At 35.1% G+C, this 21,607-nt stretch overlaps 2 protein-coding genes and 1 long non-coding RNA gene across 4 annotated transcripts; 1 reads left to right on the forward strand and 2 right to left on the reverse strand.

Annotated features, from left to right (window-relative positions):
- The first annotated feature begins 42 nt into the window (after positions 1-42).
- LOC106100138 lies at positions 43-2,573 on the forward strand. The gene is made up of 3 exons (XR_001225421.1): positions 43-319; positions 1,155-1,218; positions 2,533-2,573. It is a non-coding gene; the product is annotated as an uncharacterized LOC106100138 (long non-coding RNA).
- LOC106111017 (peroxidase-like) lies at positions 2,257-11,409 on the reverse strand. The gene is made up of 10 exons (XM_013293017.1): positions 11,233-11,409; positions 10,016-10,508; positions 9,059-9,251; positions 7,987-8,184; positions 7,237-7,381; positions 6,069-6,225; positions 5,085-5,252; positions 4,272-4,470; positions 3,719-3,824; positions 2,257-2,401 (listed from the first exon to the last, which is right to left on the reverse strand). The coding sequence occupies exons 1-10, from the start codon at positions 11,382-11,384 to the stop codon at positions 2,278-2,280; spliced, it is 1,935 nt and encodes a 644-aa protein (XP_013148471.1). The 5' UTR covers positions 11,385-11,409; the 3' UTR covers positions 2,257-2,277.
- Positions 11,410-13,719: 2,310 nt separating this feature from the next.
- Positions 13,720-17,043, reverse strand: LOC106111881 (facilitated trehalose transporter Tret1-like). Of its 2 annotated transcripts, none has more exons than XM_013294106.1 (3): positions 16,782-17,043; positions 15,749-15,875; positions 13,720-15,051 (listed from the first exon to the last, which is right to left on the reverse strand). In XM_013294106.1, exons 1-3 carry the CDS (start codon positions 16,848-16,850, stop codon positions 13,832-13,834), a joined length of 1,416 nt encoding a protein of 471 aa, XP_013149560.1. In that variant the 5' UTR covers positions 16,851-17,043; the 3' UTR covers positions 13,720-13,831. The 2 variants fall into 2 exon arrangements, with proteins under 2 accessions (XP_013149560.1, XP_013149640.1); XM_013294186.1 differs by lacking the exon at positions 16,782-17,043 and adding an exon at positions 16,682-16,713.
- Positions 17,044-21,607: the final 4,564 nt, after the last annotated feature.

The following is a 21,607-nucleotide window of genomic DNA, read 5'->3' on the forward strand; positions in this document are numbered from 1 at the left end:
ACGAAGGATTGATTCGGTTATTTTCCTAATCTATGACACACTTTGAGGTGCAAAACAATATTGTTGTATTAAAATTCGAGGTCAAGTCGGAGTCAAATTAAGTCCGTAATTTCTGACTACCTGTCAAATTATCTCTGGAATTTGTTGAGCGATTTTAACGGAATTTTGATGCCAGTTTTTTTAATTCAGTAACTTCTAACACACTAACTAACGCTTGCTTCGCAATGAATGGACACATTTTGACGGGACTCTGACATACGGGGCCTGCCAAAGACGTTTTAACTGTTGGAGTTTTTGACCGACTTCCCAAAAGAAGGAGGTACTTAATTCGTCTGTGTGTTTTTTTTATTTTTTTTTACTTATTTTAAATACACACATCGTTTTAACTGAATGGTTTCAGTTAAGAGCTGGCGTACACCTTTGACGAAACTATCGTAAAATTATTGTGCGATTGTCGATTGTTTCACAGCCAATATGCTTGGATCTAAAAATCGAGTAGTGTGCCTCCATAAGTTTAAAGGAATCAAAGCGAGACTAAACAGTTTTGCGATAGATTAGTTTCTATATGCCCACGTGATAAATATGCCAGTAAACCAACATGTTTAAATGTTCGTACAAAAACGGATTATTCCCAACCTTCACCCCGCTCTTCCATCCGTCCTTTTGCGACGAGGGGACGGTTGGAGCTTCATCATCACCAGCTCACTATACGTCCCCACCGAGGGGTTCGGCGCCTACCCTAATAAGGGGTGACTAGGCCATAGTCAACCACGCTGGCCAAGTGCGGGATGGTTGACTTCACACATATCTTTGAATTTCTTCGCCGATATGTGCTGCATCACGATGTTTTCCTTCACCGTAAGAACGTCGGGTAAATTATGTACATGTGAAAATTCGAAAAATCGGAAATCACATTGGTACGGCGGGATTCGAACCCAAGACCTGTAGTAGATTACAAGTCAAGTGTTCAAACCACTGAGCCACCGACGCGTTGGAGCTTATTTTATTTTGTAACGGTTCCGTCACCATATTAGTGATAGTGGGTCTAAAAGGAGGGATGAAACTTTTCATTCTCACATGGGGACAGAGCGGATGAACGGTTGGGAATAATCCCAAAATTCGCTCTCAAAGATTTCTTGTCCATTTTTTTTCAGCTATAATCTAGATCAAGGCGAGGTTTAAGTGTAAAATCAAGCATGTCAGGGTTCAATTTAATAGGTAGGTTATTTTTTAGAGTTCAAGTTAAGTATATATCTAATTATCTACTTGTTTTCATTATTGGAGTAATTTAGCAAAAACCATATTAACTAGTTTATAGCCAGGGCTTTGTTAGCAGTGGTTAAAAGGTTTCTGTTGAAAGTAGTTTTGAGTTAACTCCAGTTGTTTTGGTGTTTTTACATATTTGTAAAATACAAATCGAAAATTATCTTTGTTTTTAAATCATACTTCATACTAATATTATAAATGCGAAAGTTTAGATGGATGTTTGTTAGAGTTTGTAGCCTAAACGGCTGAATGGATTTCGATGAAATTTGGCATAGACGTAGAGGATAGTCTGAAAGAACACATTGGCTACTTAGTTTTGTTTTTTATTTCCACGCGGACGGAGTCGCAGGCGAAAGCTAGTTTATCCATAATTATAACTTTTGTAACTGCAATGATATATGTACATAATTACTACCTCTCGCCCGCGACTCTGTCCGAGTGGAATAAAAAAAAAAGTATATGGCCTCTGTGTTCTTATTTAAACATAAACATATAACAGATATAGAAAATAGTCTGGAAGAACATAACCTTACTTGTTTAGTTTTTTAGCGCGGAAACGCGGGCAAAAGTTAGTAAACAAAGACATACTGTACAAAATCAAAGTTATACAAATAATAAGATTCATCTTTATAAAACCACTAGCTTTCGCCCGCGACTCCGTTCACGTGGAATTAAAAAAAAAAAGTAGCCTAGGTGTTCTTCCGGACCATCTACATCTATGCCAAATTTCATCGAAATCCATACAGCCGTTTAGGATACAAACTCTAACAAACATCCATCCATCCATCTAAAATTTCGCATTTATAATATTAGTAAGATAGTAAGATATTAGTAAGATAATTCAATGACATCTATCGGCAATTAATTTAAATAAAATCAATGGTTTTAGGGATCTATCAATAGATGGCGTTAATGGTCATCATGTGAATGTCTCAAGTTTTTTTAAATCCCTTTTTTAATAATTTTAATGAATAAAAAAAAACAAAATAATATTGCATAATCATATTTATTTCATACATTTTGTGTTGTATTTAATTGTGTTATTGTTGAATTCTGTGGATTATTGTTGCAACTGGAATCTCTCCAAACGTCCCAATTGAGGGCAGGAATATTCGAGCAGTCTGTTATTTCATTCCTGTAAATATAAAAAAATAATACAAATCTTTTATATTTATTATTTATACTAGTACTGGCTGTTGCTCGTAAAAATAGTAAAAACATAGCCTGTGTTACTCAGTTTAATATAGCTTTTTTTTATAATACGAGGTGGCAAACTCGCAAGCGGCCTGAATCCACCGAAATGGAAAGCGACCGCTGCCCATAGACATCCGCAATTGTAGATGCGTTGCCTACCCTAATTGACGGAGGAGTAGACGCACATAAAGAGGACATTTCCCCTTCCTATGCATCTCCTTCACCGTCCAATCCACTTTTTCCCCCCATCCTTTCCTCTTAAGAAAGGGTGGAAAGGGAAAGGGACTAAAATTAGGCCTCCGGCACAACACTCATCAGACTGTACGCGGAGTTGCTTCCATTTCACGCCTGTCTTCTGTGTGGTCGTGGTATTGGGGGCGTGCCGGCCCATTCGTGCAAAGATGTTAAAGCGGACTCTACCACTGTTAAAAGCTTTTTAATGGTGCTAGAATTAAAATTTGTTCAGTAGTATTTGAGTTTAATACATACAAAAATACAATTCTATCCTCTTTATAATATTAGTATAGAAAATAAAGTGTGAACACACACTTTGTTATGTAAAATGTCAGCAATCACAACATATTTGTGTATAATTCTTTCAAAATAATAATAAACCCTACACTTATATGTTTTAGGCTATATATTTTAACGATATTTAATTTCGGGGACGAATTTATAAGAAAAATTAGTTGTACGGGAAAGAAACAAAAACTATAAGCCAATAGTAAAGGAGCTGAGTCAGCTGGTAACGGTAATTGTTATCCAATGTCAAAGACCATTGTTATTTGTGTATTTGAACTCCGATATATGTAGTTAATTTTTTTACAGAAGCAAACAATAAAATACAGATTTTTTAATGGATAGAAAGGCTTGGGAATATATATTTTTGTATACACTAGCTGTTCCCGTGCGGCTTCATCCGCATGAAATTATGAAAATTTTATTTTATTGTTTACATGTGTCAAATTATCAATTGCAAATGTCAAAATGACATGAGATGATAAACCTTAGTAATCTTTCTTTCTTGATGTTGGCAGCAACTTATGGTCTCTTTCCCACATAAGGGTTTTTATCAAAAATATTTCCCCCTAAGTTTGATGGCATTAAAATTATGTATCCTAAAGCGTGACGTAAGTGTTGGGCTTTTAAAAATAAGAGTTATTCGAAAATATGGTGTAATTGCTGACATGTTAGGCAACAAAGAAGTGTGTGTTTACGCTTTATTATAATAGTATAGATAGTATATATTTGTACATACCTATAATTAGGAAGTACAAAAGCATACGGTTGTATAGAATCCACTGAGTCTCCGTGGTCACAAATCAATCGGGCGATTGTCATTTTTCGAATTTCATACAATTGTTCTGAAATAAACTTTAAAATCTATAGGAGTTTAAGAAATATTCAGACGAGACAGTGAACAAATTATTTTCACCGGTTATTTCTCCGAAAGGTATTTCAGTTGTCAATTTTAGTGTCTCGTGTCTTTTTATTGACGATGTTACAAAATTATTAAAAAACTCCATCTATTACCAAAAAAACTAAACATTATCACAAAATGTTTGAATTATTTAGATGGATGTTTGTTAGAGTTTGTAGCCTAAACTGCTGAACGAACATCCATGCATCTAAACTTACGCATTTATAATATAAGTAAGATTTTAACAAAGTTTATTCCTAAATTTAAATTTATATCTTAAAGCTAAAAACACAAAAATATATCACAATTTTCTAAACCTAATAAAAACAGTAATATTCAATTTCAATTAAAAAAAAGTAGATTCTAACGGGGTTATAGCCTAAGAACTCACCTTGTGTAAACGATCCCGCATGTATAGAGTTCTCATACCAGAATCTATCAGATCGTCTCCAGCGTAGGAGCTGGTCTATCATGATGCAGGCGAGGGTTGGACCCACCATAGCACCCGGCAGTGGTCGCTCCACCATTATACCAGCTAACAGATCAACGTCTTCCACAGACTCGTAACTACGAGATATCACGTCTACTTGCTGGAATTAATGATTAAAGTGATACCTAGTTTTATCACTGATCTGTATAAATGGATAGGTGTTTGGGAAATTGCTTTTGCTTGAATTGACAATGTCTATTTTCAATTCTAATTTTTGTCTAAACAACTGCTACAGATAGTACCAAAATCGTGGAAATCAGACACAAAATAATATTTTTATCCTGTCCATTTTTAGAGGTCAGTGATTTTTATGGTTTATTATTTTAATCAAGGCCAAAGTATTTTTAACAATGTTTTTATCTATATTTTTTAAGTAGTTAATTTTAGATTTTCATTATTATGCAATTTGTCTATAGATGAAGTAATAAATGTCGGCGGATAAATTTGGGCTATATCTGGTGGCAGCTATCATTAATATGGGCTTTACTAATATTCGCCCGCGACTCCGTCTACGTGGAATTAAAACAAGAGTGAGCCTATGTGTTCTTTAAAACTGTCCTCTACGTCTAAACAAAATTTCATGAAAATCCATTTAGCAGTTTTGTGTACAAGCTAACAAACGTCTATATAAACTGAAACATTTCTTAGTAAGATTAAACGTGATTTTGTATATGTTTTTAATGGTTTTACACTAAAGATAAGATTTATACGAACATCTTTAGGCATCCATTGGTAGAGGTCATCGAAGGTATTAGCGATAGGCAAATGGCAGAGCTCTCTATAACGATTGTATGAAGGAAGTCCTACATCACGTCCTTTCATAATATCGCTGCTAGAAACGTCAGAGGCTCGCTGTAACGGACCTAGTATCCGCTCCCCTATCTATAACACGTTTCAAATATTAGACGGGCAAAGAAAATAAGCCACATGACAGATATCCTTAATTACAAAATCTACTAAAATGCAATATGAATAGAAATCCAAGAGATTCAAAAATATTTAGAGGCATTTAGTACTTCAATTTACACATCACACTAACGCCATCTATTGATAAATCCTCAATACTATCTTGAATATCTTTCATTTGTAAGAAATTAGTTTCAAGAAAGAATTTCCATTACCCATAATGAAATACATTATGGAAAAGCGCCATCTATGAAATGAGAGAAATTGAGTTCCCCAAATTAGAACGAATATCGGATATTTTCATATAAATGTCTTTTAGAAATTATTATTTGTGTGAAATTTATTAGTTTCAAGTAAGTATTTCTATTGCCCACATAAAACACATTGCATGAAAGCGCCATCTATGGAATGAATAGAGAAATTATAGAAACTAGTAAGAGAATTACTTATCTACACCAATAAGTTCCAACCGTCCCTCGTCGCAAAAGGTGGGACGGATAAAACTTTTTACTCCCATCTGTCCCCACGGAGTGACGGTTGGGGATAATTCTAAATGTCTTTTTTTGTAAGAAATTAGTTTCAAGAAAGTATTTCCATTGACCACATAAAACACATTATAGAAAAGCGCCATCTATGGAATGACAAGAGAAATTGGATAGAAATCTTTTTGTATTTTATGTGAAATTTGTGAGTTTCAAGATAGAATTTCTATTGCCCATATCGAAATACAATATAGAAAAGCGCCATCTATGAATTGAATAGAGAAACATTAGAAACTTGTAAAAGTATTACTTCAGGGTCAACGTAGAGGTCATTGCCGGCGCAGGGCTCTCGAAACGCGCCTTGCGTCACTCCCTCTACAGTATTATTGACACGCAACGCTCCAGTACGTAGAGTGTAATCCGTCATATCTAATTCATTGAGGAATTTTCCTTGATTATCGAATAATCTAGAACAATGAGGATACTTTTCCAGGTATTCTATTCAAATATTATAAAGAGGAAAGATTTGCATTTTTGTATTGAAATAACTCAAAAACTACTGGGCCGATTTTAAAAACTCTTTCACCGTTAGAAAGGAAAATTATCCGTTTATTTTTTTTATTATTTAACTAGCTTTCTCCCACGACTCCGTCCGCGTAAAATAAAAAAATAATAAAACCTACACATCCTATGTTAGTCAAAGATCAATTATCTTTAACAGTGAAAAAAATTTTAAAACTGGCCCAGTAGTTTTCGAGTTATTACAATATATACAAAAATCAAAAATAGAAATTAGTATAGGCTAACTGTTGCACACCACTTCGTCTGGGAGAAATTATAAATAATAAAACCAACATCGACTATGTTACAGATAAATTACCTTTCTAATAGTGAAAGAGTTACTTATTTTTTTTTATAGTAAAAGGGGGCAAACGAGCGGCGTGAACACCAAGGTGGTCAACGACGCCCATGGACATCCTCAACACCAGAGAAACTACAGATTTTATATTGGCCCAGTAGTTTTTGAGTTATTTCAATACATACAAAGATCAATAATACAAATCTTTCCTCTTTATAATATTAGTATAGATTATATCTGTCCCTTAATTTACCTTAATTGAATTTAATTCGATATATTAACGTGATTATTCAAACTAATCAACCTTATTTAGAGAAACTATGGTATTTTAGTACGAGCTGTCACCCGCAAACATTGTTAGCGCAAATTTGGACCTCCTGTTACATTTTGACAGCGCGGAATTAAAAAAAGTAACCTATAATATGAGGGTATGTCTGCTACCCTCCAGTGAAAGTCAGGTCGAAATCGGCCCAGCTTCGGAGATTAGACAGACAGACATCTAGAAATCTAGATTTTTTTTTTTGATATAACAAACAGACACTCCAATTTTATTATATAGATAGATATAGATAGAATATTACGTAGAAGTCATGAGAAAATTAAAGAAACATTTGCTTACTGAAGTCTTCCTTCTTGTAGTGTGTGGAACCATCTCGTTGCGATGACGTATTCAATACTGACGCGTGGCTCTACAGAATCGTCGTAATCGTCCACGTGTCCGTTTGTTTCGTATATAACTTGGTTTTTTAGCAATAATTTATAACCTAAAAATAAAGTATATATCAAGACTTGGATCCGTATGAAATTGTAAAAAAATTATTATTTCATTTGTCAAATTCTCAATTGCAAATGTCAAAATTCTTGATGTTGGCAGCTTGTAGTTTATGCTCCCTTTACCACATGATGGTTTGTTTTCCAATTTATTTACTCTAGTTTAGTTTAATAGCGTGAACCACACAGAAAACAGGCGTGAAGTGGAAGCAATTCCGCGTTTCGTCTGACGAGTGCGGTGCCGGAGGCCTAATTTTAGTCCCTTTCTCTTTCTACCCTTTTTTAATAGGAAAGGATGCGAAGGAAAAGTAGATTTGACGATGGAGGAGACACATAGGAAGGGGAAATGTCCTCTTTATGCAGTCTCCTCCGTCGATGAAGGGTAGGCAGCGCTGCAATAGCGGATGTTTATGTGCAACGGTCGCTTTCCATTTCGGTGGATTCAGGCCGCTTGCGAGTTTGCCACGTTATGATATAAAAAAAAACATTCCAACTAAGCTCCAAGCTTGTGCTCAGTTGAATGGCGGGAGAACTCTCGACCGCATAATTAAGTCCGTACCCCAAACCATTAGGCTATTGGCGCTTTTTTAACACATACCTAGTACTTCCGGCATCAATTCATAGTATGTTATATGTTGGTATAACGCCAAATTAATATCTCGTGCAGTTAAAAACAGCCGCTCGTCTCCCCAACAAGGGTTCATCTGAGCTAAGATCCTGGCGATCTGGTTGTGACTCCGAAAATGCCATAAACCGACCAGTTGGATGCCAAGAGGGGCGTTTAAACCTGGATTACCTGATGAATATTTCAAACTACAGTTAATGGGACAAAAATAAATTAAAACTCTATGGTCACCGAATACTTGAGATCCATTAGATTAGTATTTGAAGTAGTCAGGGAAATTCCGCGATATTTTTTTTATTACCAGCTTGCGACATCGTCCGCGTGAAATTTAAAATTATAGCTTATGTTATTTACAGATAAATTACCTTTCTAACGGTAAAAGAATTTTTGAAATCGGCCCAGTAGTTTTTGAGTTATATCAATATAAAAAAATAGAAATCTTTCCACTTTATAATATTAGTAAAGATAGCTGTTGCTTGCGACTTCATCCGCATGAGATAAAAAAAAATAATGAAAAACAAAGCCTATTATTACTCTCTAGTAACGTAACCTTCTTATAATGAAAGAATTTTTGAATTCGGCCCAGTTTTAGAGTTGTTTCAATAAATACAAAAATACAAATCTTTCCTCTTTATAATATTAGTATACATACAGATAACTAGCTTTCGCGCGCGACTCGGTCCGCGTGGAATTAAAAAAAAACTGAGTAGCCTATGTCTTCTTCCAGACTATCCTCTACATCTTTACCAAATTTCAACAAAATCCGTTCAGCAGTTTAGGATACAAACTCTAACAAACATCCATTCATCTAAACATCGTATCGTACTAATATTATAAATGCGAAAGTTTAGATGGATGGATGTTTGTTAGAGTTTGTAGCCTAAACTGCTGAACGGATCTCGATGAAATTTGGCGTAGACGTAGAGGATAATCTGGAAAAACGCATAGGCTACCTGCTTTTACTTTTTTTAATTCCTCGTGGATGGAGTAACGGGATTTAACTAGTTTATAATATTAGTAAGATTTACATGTCTTAAGTTGTTACCTCCATTATAGCAATACGTCTCTTGAGGCAGTTCATTTGCTAAACAGATAGGAGCCCCATTCGGTGGCCATTCTTTCCCCTTGTCAACTTCAAAACGTAGTAATCCATCAACTTTTAACCTGGACTGATCAACTCCGATACTATTGATTCCGTACATATTAGAGATATCAAGGAGTGGAGGTGATGTGTTTATCTGGAAGGCGCACACAACTAAATTATCGTACAACCGTTTAGTCTCGCTTTGATTTCTGAGTTTATATGGAGGTGCGCATATGCGAAAGTTTAGATGTTTGAGTTTGTAGCCTAAACGGCTGAACGGATTTTGATTTTTTTTTTATACTACGCGGATGGAATTTTCAAACCAGTAATTTTGGATCGTATTCAATATAAACAAATCTTTTTCTCTTTATATTCAGGTTTATGCTATTATGAGGTTTAGGCTAAGCGCCATCTGCGCTGGACCACCTCAAGCCCGGTGAATTTGTAAATGCCTCTTCAAGGCAAACAGTGACAAATCAGTCACAAAAAAAAATCTTCATATTATAGTAGAATGGATTTTGCCCGCGACTCCGTCCTTGTGGAATAAAAAAAACACAAGTGAGTAGCCTATGTGTTCTTCCAGACTCTTACATCTATACCAAATTTCATCGAAATCCGTTCATCCGTTTAGGCAACAAACTAACAAACATCCATTTAAACTTTCGCATTTATGTATAGTATTATTAGACAACTTATTTAATTGATACTGTCGCTTTTAACTCAGAGCAATACTTCTCGTCAAGACTCAAGTTACGCGCCAATCTATCCATACTTCTAGTGACATTGACAGCTGTCAGCTAGGGACGTGACGTTTATGCCGATAATCTAGAGTTGCGCCAATTCTATAGCACGGTACTAATTTTATTCCTAACAGTATGAAGTATCAACTAATAATAGTTTCCGTGTTAAAATACTCACTCTTTCCGGTGGAAGTGATATCGGGGCACATCCAAACCTCTGATACGTTAAGGCTCTCGTCAAATTGAGGCATCGTATCCCACTTTCTCTTAAATGTATATCATTGAACGGCACTTCTATCGGCATACAAGTAGGGTTCAACGCACCCCCAGGGAAGCAACAAGTAGTTGTTACCACGATGTAGTTGATCGTATCATGAGCCGATGTGATATCACCAGTTATCATTAACAATTGATTTGTGACCAATTGTGTGTAGTATTTATTATGGACTCGACCATCAGATATCAACGACACTCGAAGTTTCCTCGCATTGGGGAGTGGTTCACCGCTCGTTGATGTCCTTAGACCTCCGAATGTGGAATGGTTGGGGGGTAGTAAGCGATGGTAGGGGGTGAAAGTCGCCCCCCGTGTGGGGAATCGCAGGTTGTTGCATGTGCCGTCTACACGACGCGGCTCGTAAGGTGAACATTCTGGAACGTCTATTGTACACCATCTGGAAGATGACTGATTTTTAACCGTTTATCTGTCTTTTAGAAGCCTGTATAGCTAATCTATATCTATACTATTATAATAAAGCGTAAACACACACTTCTTTGTTGCCTAAGATGTCAGCAATTACAGTATATTTTGGAATAATTCTTTTTTAATAAAAAGACCTACACTTACGTCACGCTGTAGGCTATTATTATTTACGCCATTAAACTTAGGGTGTAAATATTTTGGATAAAAACCCTAATGTGGGAAAGAGACCATAAGTTGCTGCCAACATCAAGGAAGCAAGGTTGCCTTGGTTTGTCATCGTCATGTCATTTTGACATTTGCAATTGATAATTTGACACATGTAAACAATTAAATAAAATTTTCATAATTTTATGCGGATGAAGCCGCACGGGAACAGCTAGTTTTCCATAACTACTAAGAGAGTGCGCATTTGAACAGTTTAGTTGCAAGTTTTGCAACTAAACTGTTGAAGTGGCTGCAAAACAATCGACAATCGCACAATGTTGAGCGATAGTTTGTTCAAAGACCAGCTTTCGCCCACGACTCCCATCCGCGTGGAGTTAAAAAAAATTGAATAGACTATGTGTTCTTCCAGACTATCCTCTATCTCTATACCAAATTTCATCGAAATGCGTGCAGCCGTTTAGGCTACAAACTCTAACATCCATCCATCTAAACTTTCGCATTTATGTCGTAGATGTAAATGTTCAACTTACGGTCTTATTTGATAGAATAAACTCAAGCCATCTAATAAATCTTGTGTTGAATTGCTCATTCGACGTTGAAGGGCCACTTCCCGACCAGTAAACGTGTCATAGATGATACAAGAGACACGTGACAATGTCACTAAAATCACGAAATACTTCATCACTGACAAACAAAGTACTGAATTATTTCTTAAGTTTTGCATTTATATAGTTAATTAATCGCGTGAAACGGAAACTACTCGTATTATAAATATGAATAAAAATGTAATAAATCATTGTATTTTTCCATTCATTTTGCTCGTTAATATTTCACATTATATTAACTAGTAGTTGTTTGCGATTTTGAGTCTGTGGTATTAAAAAATAATAAAAAAACATGTAGTCTTTGTTACTCAGTGATTATGTAGCTTTTTAATGGTGTAAGAATTTTTCAAATCGGTCAATTGGTTTTCGAGTTATTCCAATACACAAGCAGTACCTTTCGGATAAAAAAAGAATCATCAAAATCGGTTCACTAATGGCGGAGTTATGCCGTGACACATAAAAAAAGCATACAGACGAATTGAGTACCTCCCTCTTTTGGGAAGTCGGTCATAAAGTACAAATCTTTCCTCTTTGACATTTGTATAAATATGGCGATTTTAAACTCATTATTAAAGCAAACAAAGGTACATAAATGTTAAAATCAAAAAGTTTGCAATTTGAATGTGATTGAATTTGATTGGTTTGTTCTTAAAAATTAAAAACATTTTTTTAGGTTAAAATTAAGGGAAATTGTAATAAAAAACCGTTACATTTTTGTGTCAAGGTATAATTTGAAACGTCGATTTGCGTTTAACATGAATCGATGAATAATTTAGCGTTAGTTTTTTACAACAATCAAATTAATTGAATGTTGTTAGATAATGAAATGAATAAAAAAATAAACAATGAAAAAGGCGTAATTTTTTTACTTAGTGTTAGCTTTTTAAATATTTTGATATACTCTGTATTTTTTAAAGTCATTTCTTAATCTATGGTATTTATCAATACTATTTATCTTTATTTAAAACTAGTTGTTCCCGTGCGACATCATCCGCATAAAATTAAGAAAATTTTATTTTGTTGTTTACATGTGTCAAATTTTGAATTGCAAATGTCAAAATGACATGGCATGATGTCAAAACATGGCAACCTTGCTGCCTTGATGTTGGCAGCAACTTATGGTCTCTTTCCCACATTAGGGTTTTCATCCAAAATATTTACACCCCAAGTTTAGTGGCGTGTAAATATATAGCCTGAAGCGTGACGTAGGTGTAGGGCTTTTTATTAAAAAAGTATTTTTCAAAAATATGCTGTAATTTCTGACATCTTAGGCAACAAAGAAGTGTGTGTTTACGCTTTATCTATATAGTATAGATAGTATAGACAACAATATTTTTAGGAAAATATTAGGTACCGGAAGGAATATTGGGGGGTAGTTTACTTGGTAAGGAGTGGCTCCGGCGCTCAGTCGCTGTCTCAGTATTTTTCTAGTCGTCACCACGGAACGGTCGATGTCTTTACGTTGTCCCATTTTTTGAGTTTTAATTGTGTGTTTTTAAGTAATTTACAAGCATTCTATATTTTAAAAGAAATCATTTGTGTCGAAATATCTAACAGTAGGTTTGAAAATAAAACTAATTCATAATTCATCACTGGTTTTATTACAACGCCATCTATAGTTGTAGCGGAAATACATATGTCATTAAATACCTAACACTGCCAGTTACTGGCAAGCACTCACATATGCCAGTAAAATCTCAAGGAGACCCACTCTCCCTCAACTGCCGTACATAGCTGTCACAAAATCAAATATCTAGAGATTTGCAAGCCAGTTAGAACAATATCTGGCATGGTAGTGCTAGTTACTTGCTTATCTATTGCTTTTGGGATTGCACTTGGCCAGTTGTGATAGTAGTAGATTGTATTCACTGGTGCGCTAATCACATCGTGCCAGTTGATTGCCAGTCAGTTGACTGACTGTACTGGGAAAGTATACCACGCATTACATAATCTTTTTCATATCTTACTAATATAAAAGTTTAGGTGGATGTTTGTTAGTGTCGCCTAAAATAGTTAACAGATCTCGATGAATGTCATAGATGTAGAGAATAGTTTGGAAGAATACATAGGCTTCTTACTTTTTGACCGACGCAAAAGAAGGAGGTACTCAATTCGTCTGTATGTTTGTTTTATTTTTTTTATGTGTGTTACGGCATAACTCCGCCGCTAGTGGACCGATTTTGATAATTCTTTTTTTATCCGAAAGGTAATGCTTGCAGGTGGGTCCCGTTTTTTTGTTTTTATTTTTGGAGGCAAAGACTACGACGTAGTTAACTTGTTTAGCTCAAAATCGCGAGACGAAATTTAGGGTCAATGCTTTCTTTGCTTACGTAGCCAAAACTATAAGACTTACATAAAAATGATGTATGGAAGAATTGTAGCCCTTTAAATTTGCTAAATAAAAGTCCGCAATAGCATATATCTATCTATTAAGGTTGTCGTACAATAACCACTTTTTTGTTTTTTTTTCCACATGGACAGAGTCACAAAAGCTAGAATATTCGGAAAAATACGGCCGGCATATTTATATTTGCAATTTTTCTAATTCAATTACTCTTTCTTTCCGTTTAAATAATTCTTCGATTTCTTGTAAAGTTTTATCTTTAGTTTCCGGTAAATATTTCACTAATAATAAACAACACAAACCCGACGTAATTCCGTAAAAAAGGAACGCACCATCCAATCCGATATATTTAAAAATAACGGGCGCTATTTTCAACATAGTCGATAGTAACAGATAAAATAACAAAGCGGTTAAAATAACGCCTAAAGATTTGAACCGAGAAGGTAATATTTCACCATAAATAGACGTACTTAATATCATTGGACCGCAACTAATTGAAACAGAAAATGAAGCTAATAATAATATCGAAACAAACTTATTCTCGCGCACCAATGATTTTTCACATAAAAACAAATATAACGATATAGAGAATAGAAAGAATATTCCAATAACAGAAGCCCATAAATACAGCGTACGTCTTTTAAGTATTTTAGCCAAAAAACATCCGAAATACATACCAAATACTGTTATTCCGTCTAAGATTAACATGCCTATGTACGCGGTAGATTCACTGTCCGTTATTTTCTTTATAATATCTAAAGCGTAGATACTAAAAATGAATTTACCCGAAAAATGATATTGTATCATAAGTAAAAAAGATATCAAAATAGGTTTATAAAACTCCTCCTTAACAATTATATTTAAATCAAATTTAAAATTCAAACTTTGCTTTTCAAATTGTATTAAAAAATCAATTTCTTTAAAAACCTCATCATTAGAACCATTCAACCAAATATAGGATTTCTTACATTCATCAAATTTACCTTTATTCGCCAACCAATATGGTGATTCAGGCCAAAAAAAGGAGGTAAACGCAAAAAATGATAGAACCAATCCAAAAATAGGTATTACCCTCCAATTTAAAAACGTTCCAATCGCATTCGCGGCCCAAACTCCGGACACGACGGACGTCGATTTCACAGCTAAGAACACACCGCGATATTTAGGATGTATATATTCAGCGACTATTAATATATTATTACTAAAACATGCCGCATAACCAAAACCACTAGTAATATGACTTATTAATATTTGTGTAGGCGTTGTACTGAAATAAAATATAAATAGAGAAATAAGTAAATTAAAATTTCCAATTATAAATATTGTCTTTCTTCCGTAATGCTTGGAAAGGAACGTTATGATGAACAAACTGGGTATCGCAGAGAATCCTGATGAGGAACCTGTAAACGAAAGAAATCTTAATAATTACGTTAATAAGAGTAATCTATATCTATACTAATATAATAAAGCGTAAACACACACTTCTTTGTTGCCTAAAATGTCAGCAATTACACCATATTTTTGTATATTGCTTTTTTTTTAATAAAAAGCCCTACACTTATGTCACGCTTTAGGCTGTATATTTTAAGCCATTAAACTTAGGGGGTAAAAATTTTGGTTAAAAAAACCTAATGGGGGAAAGAGACCATAAATTGCTGCCAACATCAAGGAAGCAAGATTGTCAAGGTTCGTCATGTCATTTTGACATTTGCTATTGATAATTTGACAAATGTAAACAATAAAATAAAATTTTCTTAATTTCATGCGGATGAAGCCGCACGGGAACAGCTAGTACTAATATAATAAAGCGTAAACACATACTTCTTTGTTGCTTAAGATGTCAGCAATTACAGCATATTTAAGAATAATTCTTTTTTAATAAAAACCCCTACACCTACGTCACGCTTTAGGCTATATATTTCCACGCTATTAAACTTAGGAGGTAAATAATTTGGAAGTAACCATCATGCTGGAAAGAGACAAAAACTACAAGCCAAAGCCGCAAAGAATCAAGCCATAGTCACGGTAATTGTTATCCAATGTCAAATGTAAACAATGAAATATAGTTTTTATAACGTCTTGTGGATGAAACCTTACATAACCATGATGCCATTTCATCGCTGACAGCTGTCTCTTTTCTGAGCTGGGGAATGTAGACTGTAGGAGCTCCAAGATTCAAACCTATAATGAAGAAGAAGGACCACGCACCACAGCATACGAAAAGCTGGAAGTAATTAATTCATTAATTACACAACTACCCTCACAGAGAAGAATCGTAAAGAAGAGGCCACGGACCTTTATTTGTGGCGGTCACCTTTGACTAAACTATCGTGTGCGATTGTCGTTTGTTCCGCGGCTTCAACTGTTTAGTTGCACAACTAGAAATGGAAATCAAAGCGAGACTACACAGTTGTGCGATAGTTTAGTCAAGTCACGCTTGTGTGTGGAAGACCGCACACGTGTCTAAATCCTTATCTATCTCTAATTACTCTTAGTTATCTATACTATTATTATGAAAAGGAAAGGTTTGTTTATCTAAATCTTCCTAATATTATAAATGCGAAAGTTTAGATGGATGTTTGTTAGCGTTTGTAGCCTAAACTGCTGAACGTATCTCCATGAAATTTGGCACAGGTTTAGAGCATAGTCTGGAAGAACACATAGGTTACTTTTTATCCCGGGAATAGTTACGGTTCTTGCGGGATTCATTAATTTAGTTTTTTAATGTTTACTCGATCATTCTGCAACGGTTCAACATATCTTATTGTAATTTGGCACAGATATAAAACAAAGTCTGGAGTACACATGGGATAAGCTTCATCCCCGAGAAATGTCCGGTACCCGAGATACGTAGCTTTTTGTAATTTATATAGTTCGTATGTTTTCTTATACCACACGGACGAAGTCGCGGGCAACAGCTCGTAGTATTATAAATGCGAAAGTTAATATGTATGTTTGAAGTTTGTACTAAACTGCAGATCTCGATGATTGTCATACATGTAGAGGAAGAAGAATACTTAGGCTACTTACAAGAATAGGCTCCTAAAGTACTTCAGTTATGTTCACTTAGTAACGTAATAAATAGAAATGGTATGGATATAAATTTTCAGGAAAAAAATAGTTTATTTACCTGTTTAAAGAAATATTTCCAATTGATGTCATATTTGCACTTTATTTCTGTATATTTGCACGTTTCCATTACGTTCGAATTACTTACGCGGTAAGAAATTCTAAAGTTATACGTTATTTTTTTTCTCTCATCACTACTTTGAAGTGTTATTTTTGGGGATCCGTGGAGAAACCATCTTTTTCTATATTACGCGAAATTTACAAAACCGTCGTAAGACCTGTCATGATGTATGCATCTGAATGTTGGGCAGTAAAAGGGACGGATGAAAGGAGAATACATGTAGCGGAAAGCGAATGTTAAGATGGATGTGTGGTAACACGATTGGATAAGATACGAAATGAGTATATTAGAGGAAGTTTGAGATTAGCCCCAGTGGTTGAGAAAATAAGGAGTAAAAGGTTAGAGTGGGGGCATGTTATGAGAAGGGATGAATCGCATGTAAGAAGGATGTTAGATATGAATGTGGAGGTACATCGGTAGAGGTAGACCTAGAAAGAGATGGATGGATTGCGTGAAAGGTAACATGATCAAGAAGAGAGTGATGACGGAGATGACGGATGATAGAATGCTTTGGAGGACGAAAACCCGGTGCACCGACTCTACGGGAGTAGGATAAGGCAGGGGAGATGATGATTACGCGAAGAGTATGAGCGTGGTACACCGGTAGAGGTAGACGTAAAAAGAGTATGTATAACGTGAAAGGTACGTCAAGAAGGGAGTGACTGAGAGGACGGATGAAAGTTATGTGGAGGACAAAAACCTGTTGCACCCTACGGGAGTAGGATAAGGAGGAAGGATATAAACAAGATAGTCATCATCATCACCAGCTCACTATACGTCCCCACCGAGGGGCTCGGAGCCTACCCTAATACGGGGTGACTAGACCATAGTCAACCACGCTGGCCAATTGCGAGTTGGTTGACTTCACACATATCTTTGAATTTCTTCGCCGATATGTGCAGGCATCACGATGTTTAACTTCACCGTAAGAACGTCTGGTAAATTATGTACATATGAAAATTCGAAAAATCGAAAATCACTTTGGTACATGGCGGGATTCGAACCCAAGACCTGTAGATTACAAGTCAAGTGTTCATACCACTGAGCCACCGACGCTATGAGTATGAAGACTAACAAGATAGTATGAAGATTGAATGTGGCTACAATAGAAGACCGAAGAAAAATGGATTTTCAAAGAGGTTATGCTTAAGTAAGTGAATTCAGATATAATAGCTGACAGCAATTTATGGAAACAGATGCTGACGTCCCTCTGTGGGCCTTGTCCCCTTGTTGATAGTGACTTTTCCATACATGCTCATCAGGTATCCATCTTTCAAATCGATTTGTCGTTTCAGTCACCCTGGGCGATGTTTCTACAGCACTGTTTCTTCTTTTTTTACTACTAACCGACTTATTTAAAAGTTTAAATTAAGAAAAAATGTACGGAACTCTTTAAAAAAAAGTGGATTAAAATTATATGGTGAAAAAAGTTAACAATAGTTTAAATACGAATGTAATTAAAACATAAAAACTAATGCCAAGTATTAAGTCAAGGCCGTCACAAATTTAATTTATAAGCGGTAGCGATTTTAAATTTTTGTTAAATATTTTAAACTAGTTGTTCCTGTGCGACTTCATGCGCAGGAAATTATAATAAATTTATTTTATTGTTTACATTTGTCAAATTATCAATTACTAATGTCAAAATAACATGACATGATGACAACTTTGCTTCCTTGATGTTGGCAGCAACTTATGGTCTCTTTCCCATATTAGGGTTTTTATCCAAATTGAACTTGTAACTATATCAATACTATTATAATAAACACACACTTCTTTGTTGCCTAAGATGTCAGCAATTACAGCTTATTTTTGAATAATTCTTTTTTAATAAAAAGCCCTACACCTACGTCACGCTTTAGGCTATACATTTTCACGCCATTAAACTTTGGGGATAAATATTTTGGTTAAAACCCTAATGAGGGTAAAGAGAACATCAAGGAAGCAAGATTGCCAAGTTTTGTCATGTCATGTCATTTTGACATTTGCAATTGACAATTTGACACATGTAAACAATATAATAATTTTATGCTGATGAATTCGCACGTGAACAGCTAGTTGTCTAATATATCTTTGAACTGCAAGCCTGTATATTTACCAGCAAGATACAGTCTACTGTACAATGCAAACTAATTCTTTTTAATATTTCATTACAATGCCAATTGTCATGTCAAATGTATGTATTTTGTGTCAATATAATATACCCTATGACACTCCACATTCCCAGGGAAGCCCTAGAGTGGATCCCAAAATTAACACGAAAGCGTGGCCGCCCTAAACAAACCTGGCGAAGTTCAGTGGCGGCCGACTAGAAGGCAATCGGGCTGTCATGGTTCAAGATACAACGCAGAGCCCAAGACAGAGCGAGCTGGCGGCGTACTGTGGACGCCCTCTGCCCAACTTTGGGGACATAGGAATAGAAGAGAGAGAAGAGAGATGACACTCCAGAGATTAACAGGTTTACGTTGTAATTGCTTTATTTTAAACTTGTACCACAAACATAATTTATCTTATATTAATAAAAATTTAAAGCCTACTGACGCAAGTGCATCTAAAACAGCTAATTTAAGCTATGTAATTAATACTAAATGTGTTGCAAATATTGATCGACAAGCTGTTTCTCGTGACTTCATCCGCGAGGAATCTATACTATTATAATAAAGCGTAAACACACACTTCTTTGTTGCCTAAGATGTCGGCAATTACACCATATTTTTGAATAATGCTTTTTTTTATAAAAAGACTAAATTACGCTTTAGGCTATATATTTTCACGCTATTAATTTAGGGGGTAAATATTTTGGATAAAAACCCTAATGGGGGAAGGAGACCAAAAGTTGCTGCCAACATCAAGGAAGCAAGGTTACCATGCTATGTCTTCATGTCATGTCTTTTTGACATTTGCAATTGATAATTCGACAAATGTGAACACTAAAATGAAATTTTTATAATTTCATGAGGATGAAGTCGCGTGGGAACAGCTAGTTAAAAAAAATAAAACATGACCTATGTTACTCAATAATAACATGGAGCTACAAAGGAAGAGGAAGAAGAAAGTATTAGATTGTGTGAAAGAGGATATGCTTAAGAAAGGAGTGGATTCAGATATGACTGCTGATAGAGATGTATGGAAGAGCAGCACATACTGTGCCGACTTGCAATAAGGGATAAGGGCAAGTTGATGAGTTTTTGAGTTATTTCAAAACATACAAAAATACAAATCTTTCCTCTTTATAATATTAGTATATATAGTAAATTATAACGTCGATAAACGATAAAGTTCAGTGGTTTCCAGCTTTTGTACTAACACACTACTACCTAAATTGTTATTAGTAAGAGTAAGTCTCCTTGTAAGAAACACCGCTGATTTCTCTAGTACTTCGACTATAATAATAATCGTCCCAAATTGGTATAAACGTCATGAAAATGTATGTAAGTAGGTTGCTCTAATTCTAAAAAACTAGTATCTACTGCTAATTTGAATAACAATAAATGTTTTGTCACTAGATCGTAGTAGCAGTGTCTCTCTTTTCTATTTTTTGACCGACTTCCCAAAAGGAGGTACTCAATTCGTCTGTATGTCTTTTTGACCGACTTCCCAAAAGAAGGAGGTACTCAATTCGTCTGTATGTTTTTTTATGTGTGTTACGACATAACTCCGCCGCTAGTGGACCGATTTTGATAATTCTTTTTTTTATCCGAAAGGTAATCTTGCAGGTGGGTCCCATTTTGTTTGATTTTTGGAGTCAAAGACTACGACGTAGTTATATAGTTTAGCTCAAAATCGCGCGACGAAATTTAGGGTCATTTTTGCTTTCTTTGCTTATAGGGTTAACGGTAGCAGGTGGGTGGGATAGGCCAACTAATAATATAGAATTAAGTAATATGCTCCGACTGTTATGACAAACAGTGAATTTTCCTATCCTCAATTCAATTATTCACGAAATTATACGCCTGTTAATAATTAATAGCAATGTTCATTAACTAAATTTCTTGCTTTTAAAAATTACGTTACGATAAAAAGTTGCAGAATAAACATACAATAGTAACCGCGTAATTAATTATAAAACTGGTACTAGTTGACACCAAAACATATTCATTTAAATTATCTTACTAATTGAGGCAGAAGTTTAAATTGATGTAGTTTGTAGCCTAAAGTGATGAACAGATCTCGATGAATTGGCATAGATGTAGAGCATAGTCTCGAAGAATACATAGAATTCTTTGATTCTGGAAACAGTTACGGTTCCCTTGGGATAGATTATTTTTGTTTTTTAATGTTTACTTAATTCTGCAATAGTTCAACATATCTTATTAAAAGATACAGATATAAAACAAAGTCTGCAACATATGGGATTGGATTTATCCCTAAAAACATCAGATTCTCTAACGATAGTATATACAACACAGTTTTTCTTTTTCGTATATAGTTTAAGGGCATTTATACAAAAGATATGGCGAGAATCCTGGCTGAAATTCTATTAGTCACTTTTGTAAAACAACTGTTTCCCGTGACGTCCACGCAATAGTAACATACAAAGTAGCCTATAATATGCCCGTCTATGTCAGCTACCCTTCTTCAGCTCGAAATCGGCCCAGCTGTTTCGGAGATTACCCGGAACAAACACGGCTTGCGGACAGACAGACAGATAAAAAAAACTAAAAGCAATTTTTGTTATCAGCAACGCAAATACATCATTTTCCCGAAGTCTGGAATTGTTCTTTTGATATTACAAACAGACACTCTAAATTTATTTTTGTATAGGT

Source organism: Papilio polytes, unplaced genomic scaffold (genome assembly GCF_000836215.1).
Source record: "Papilio polytes unplaced genomic scaffold, Ppol_1.0 DF824493.1, whole genome shotgun sequence".
NCBI classification, from domain to species: Eukaryota; Metazoa; Arthropoda; class Insecta; order Lepidoptera; family Papilionidae; genus Papilio; species Papilio polytes.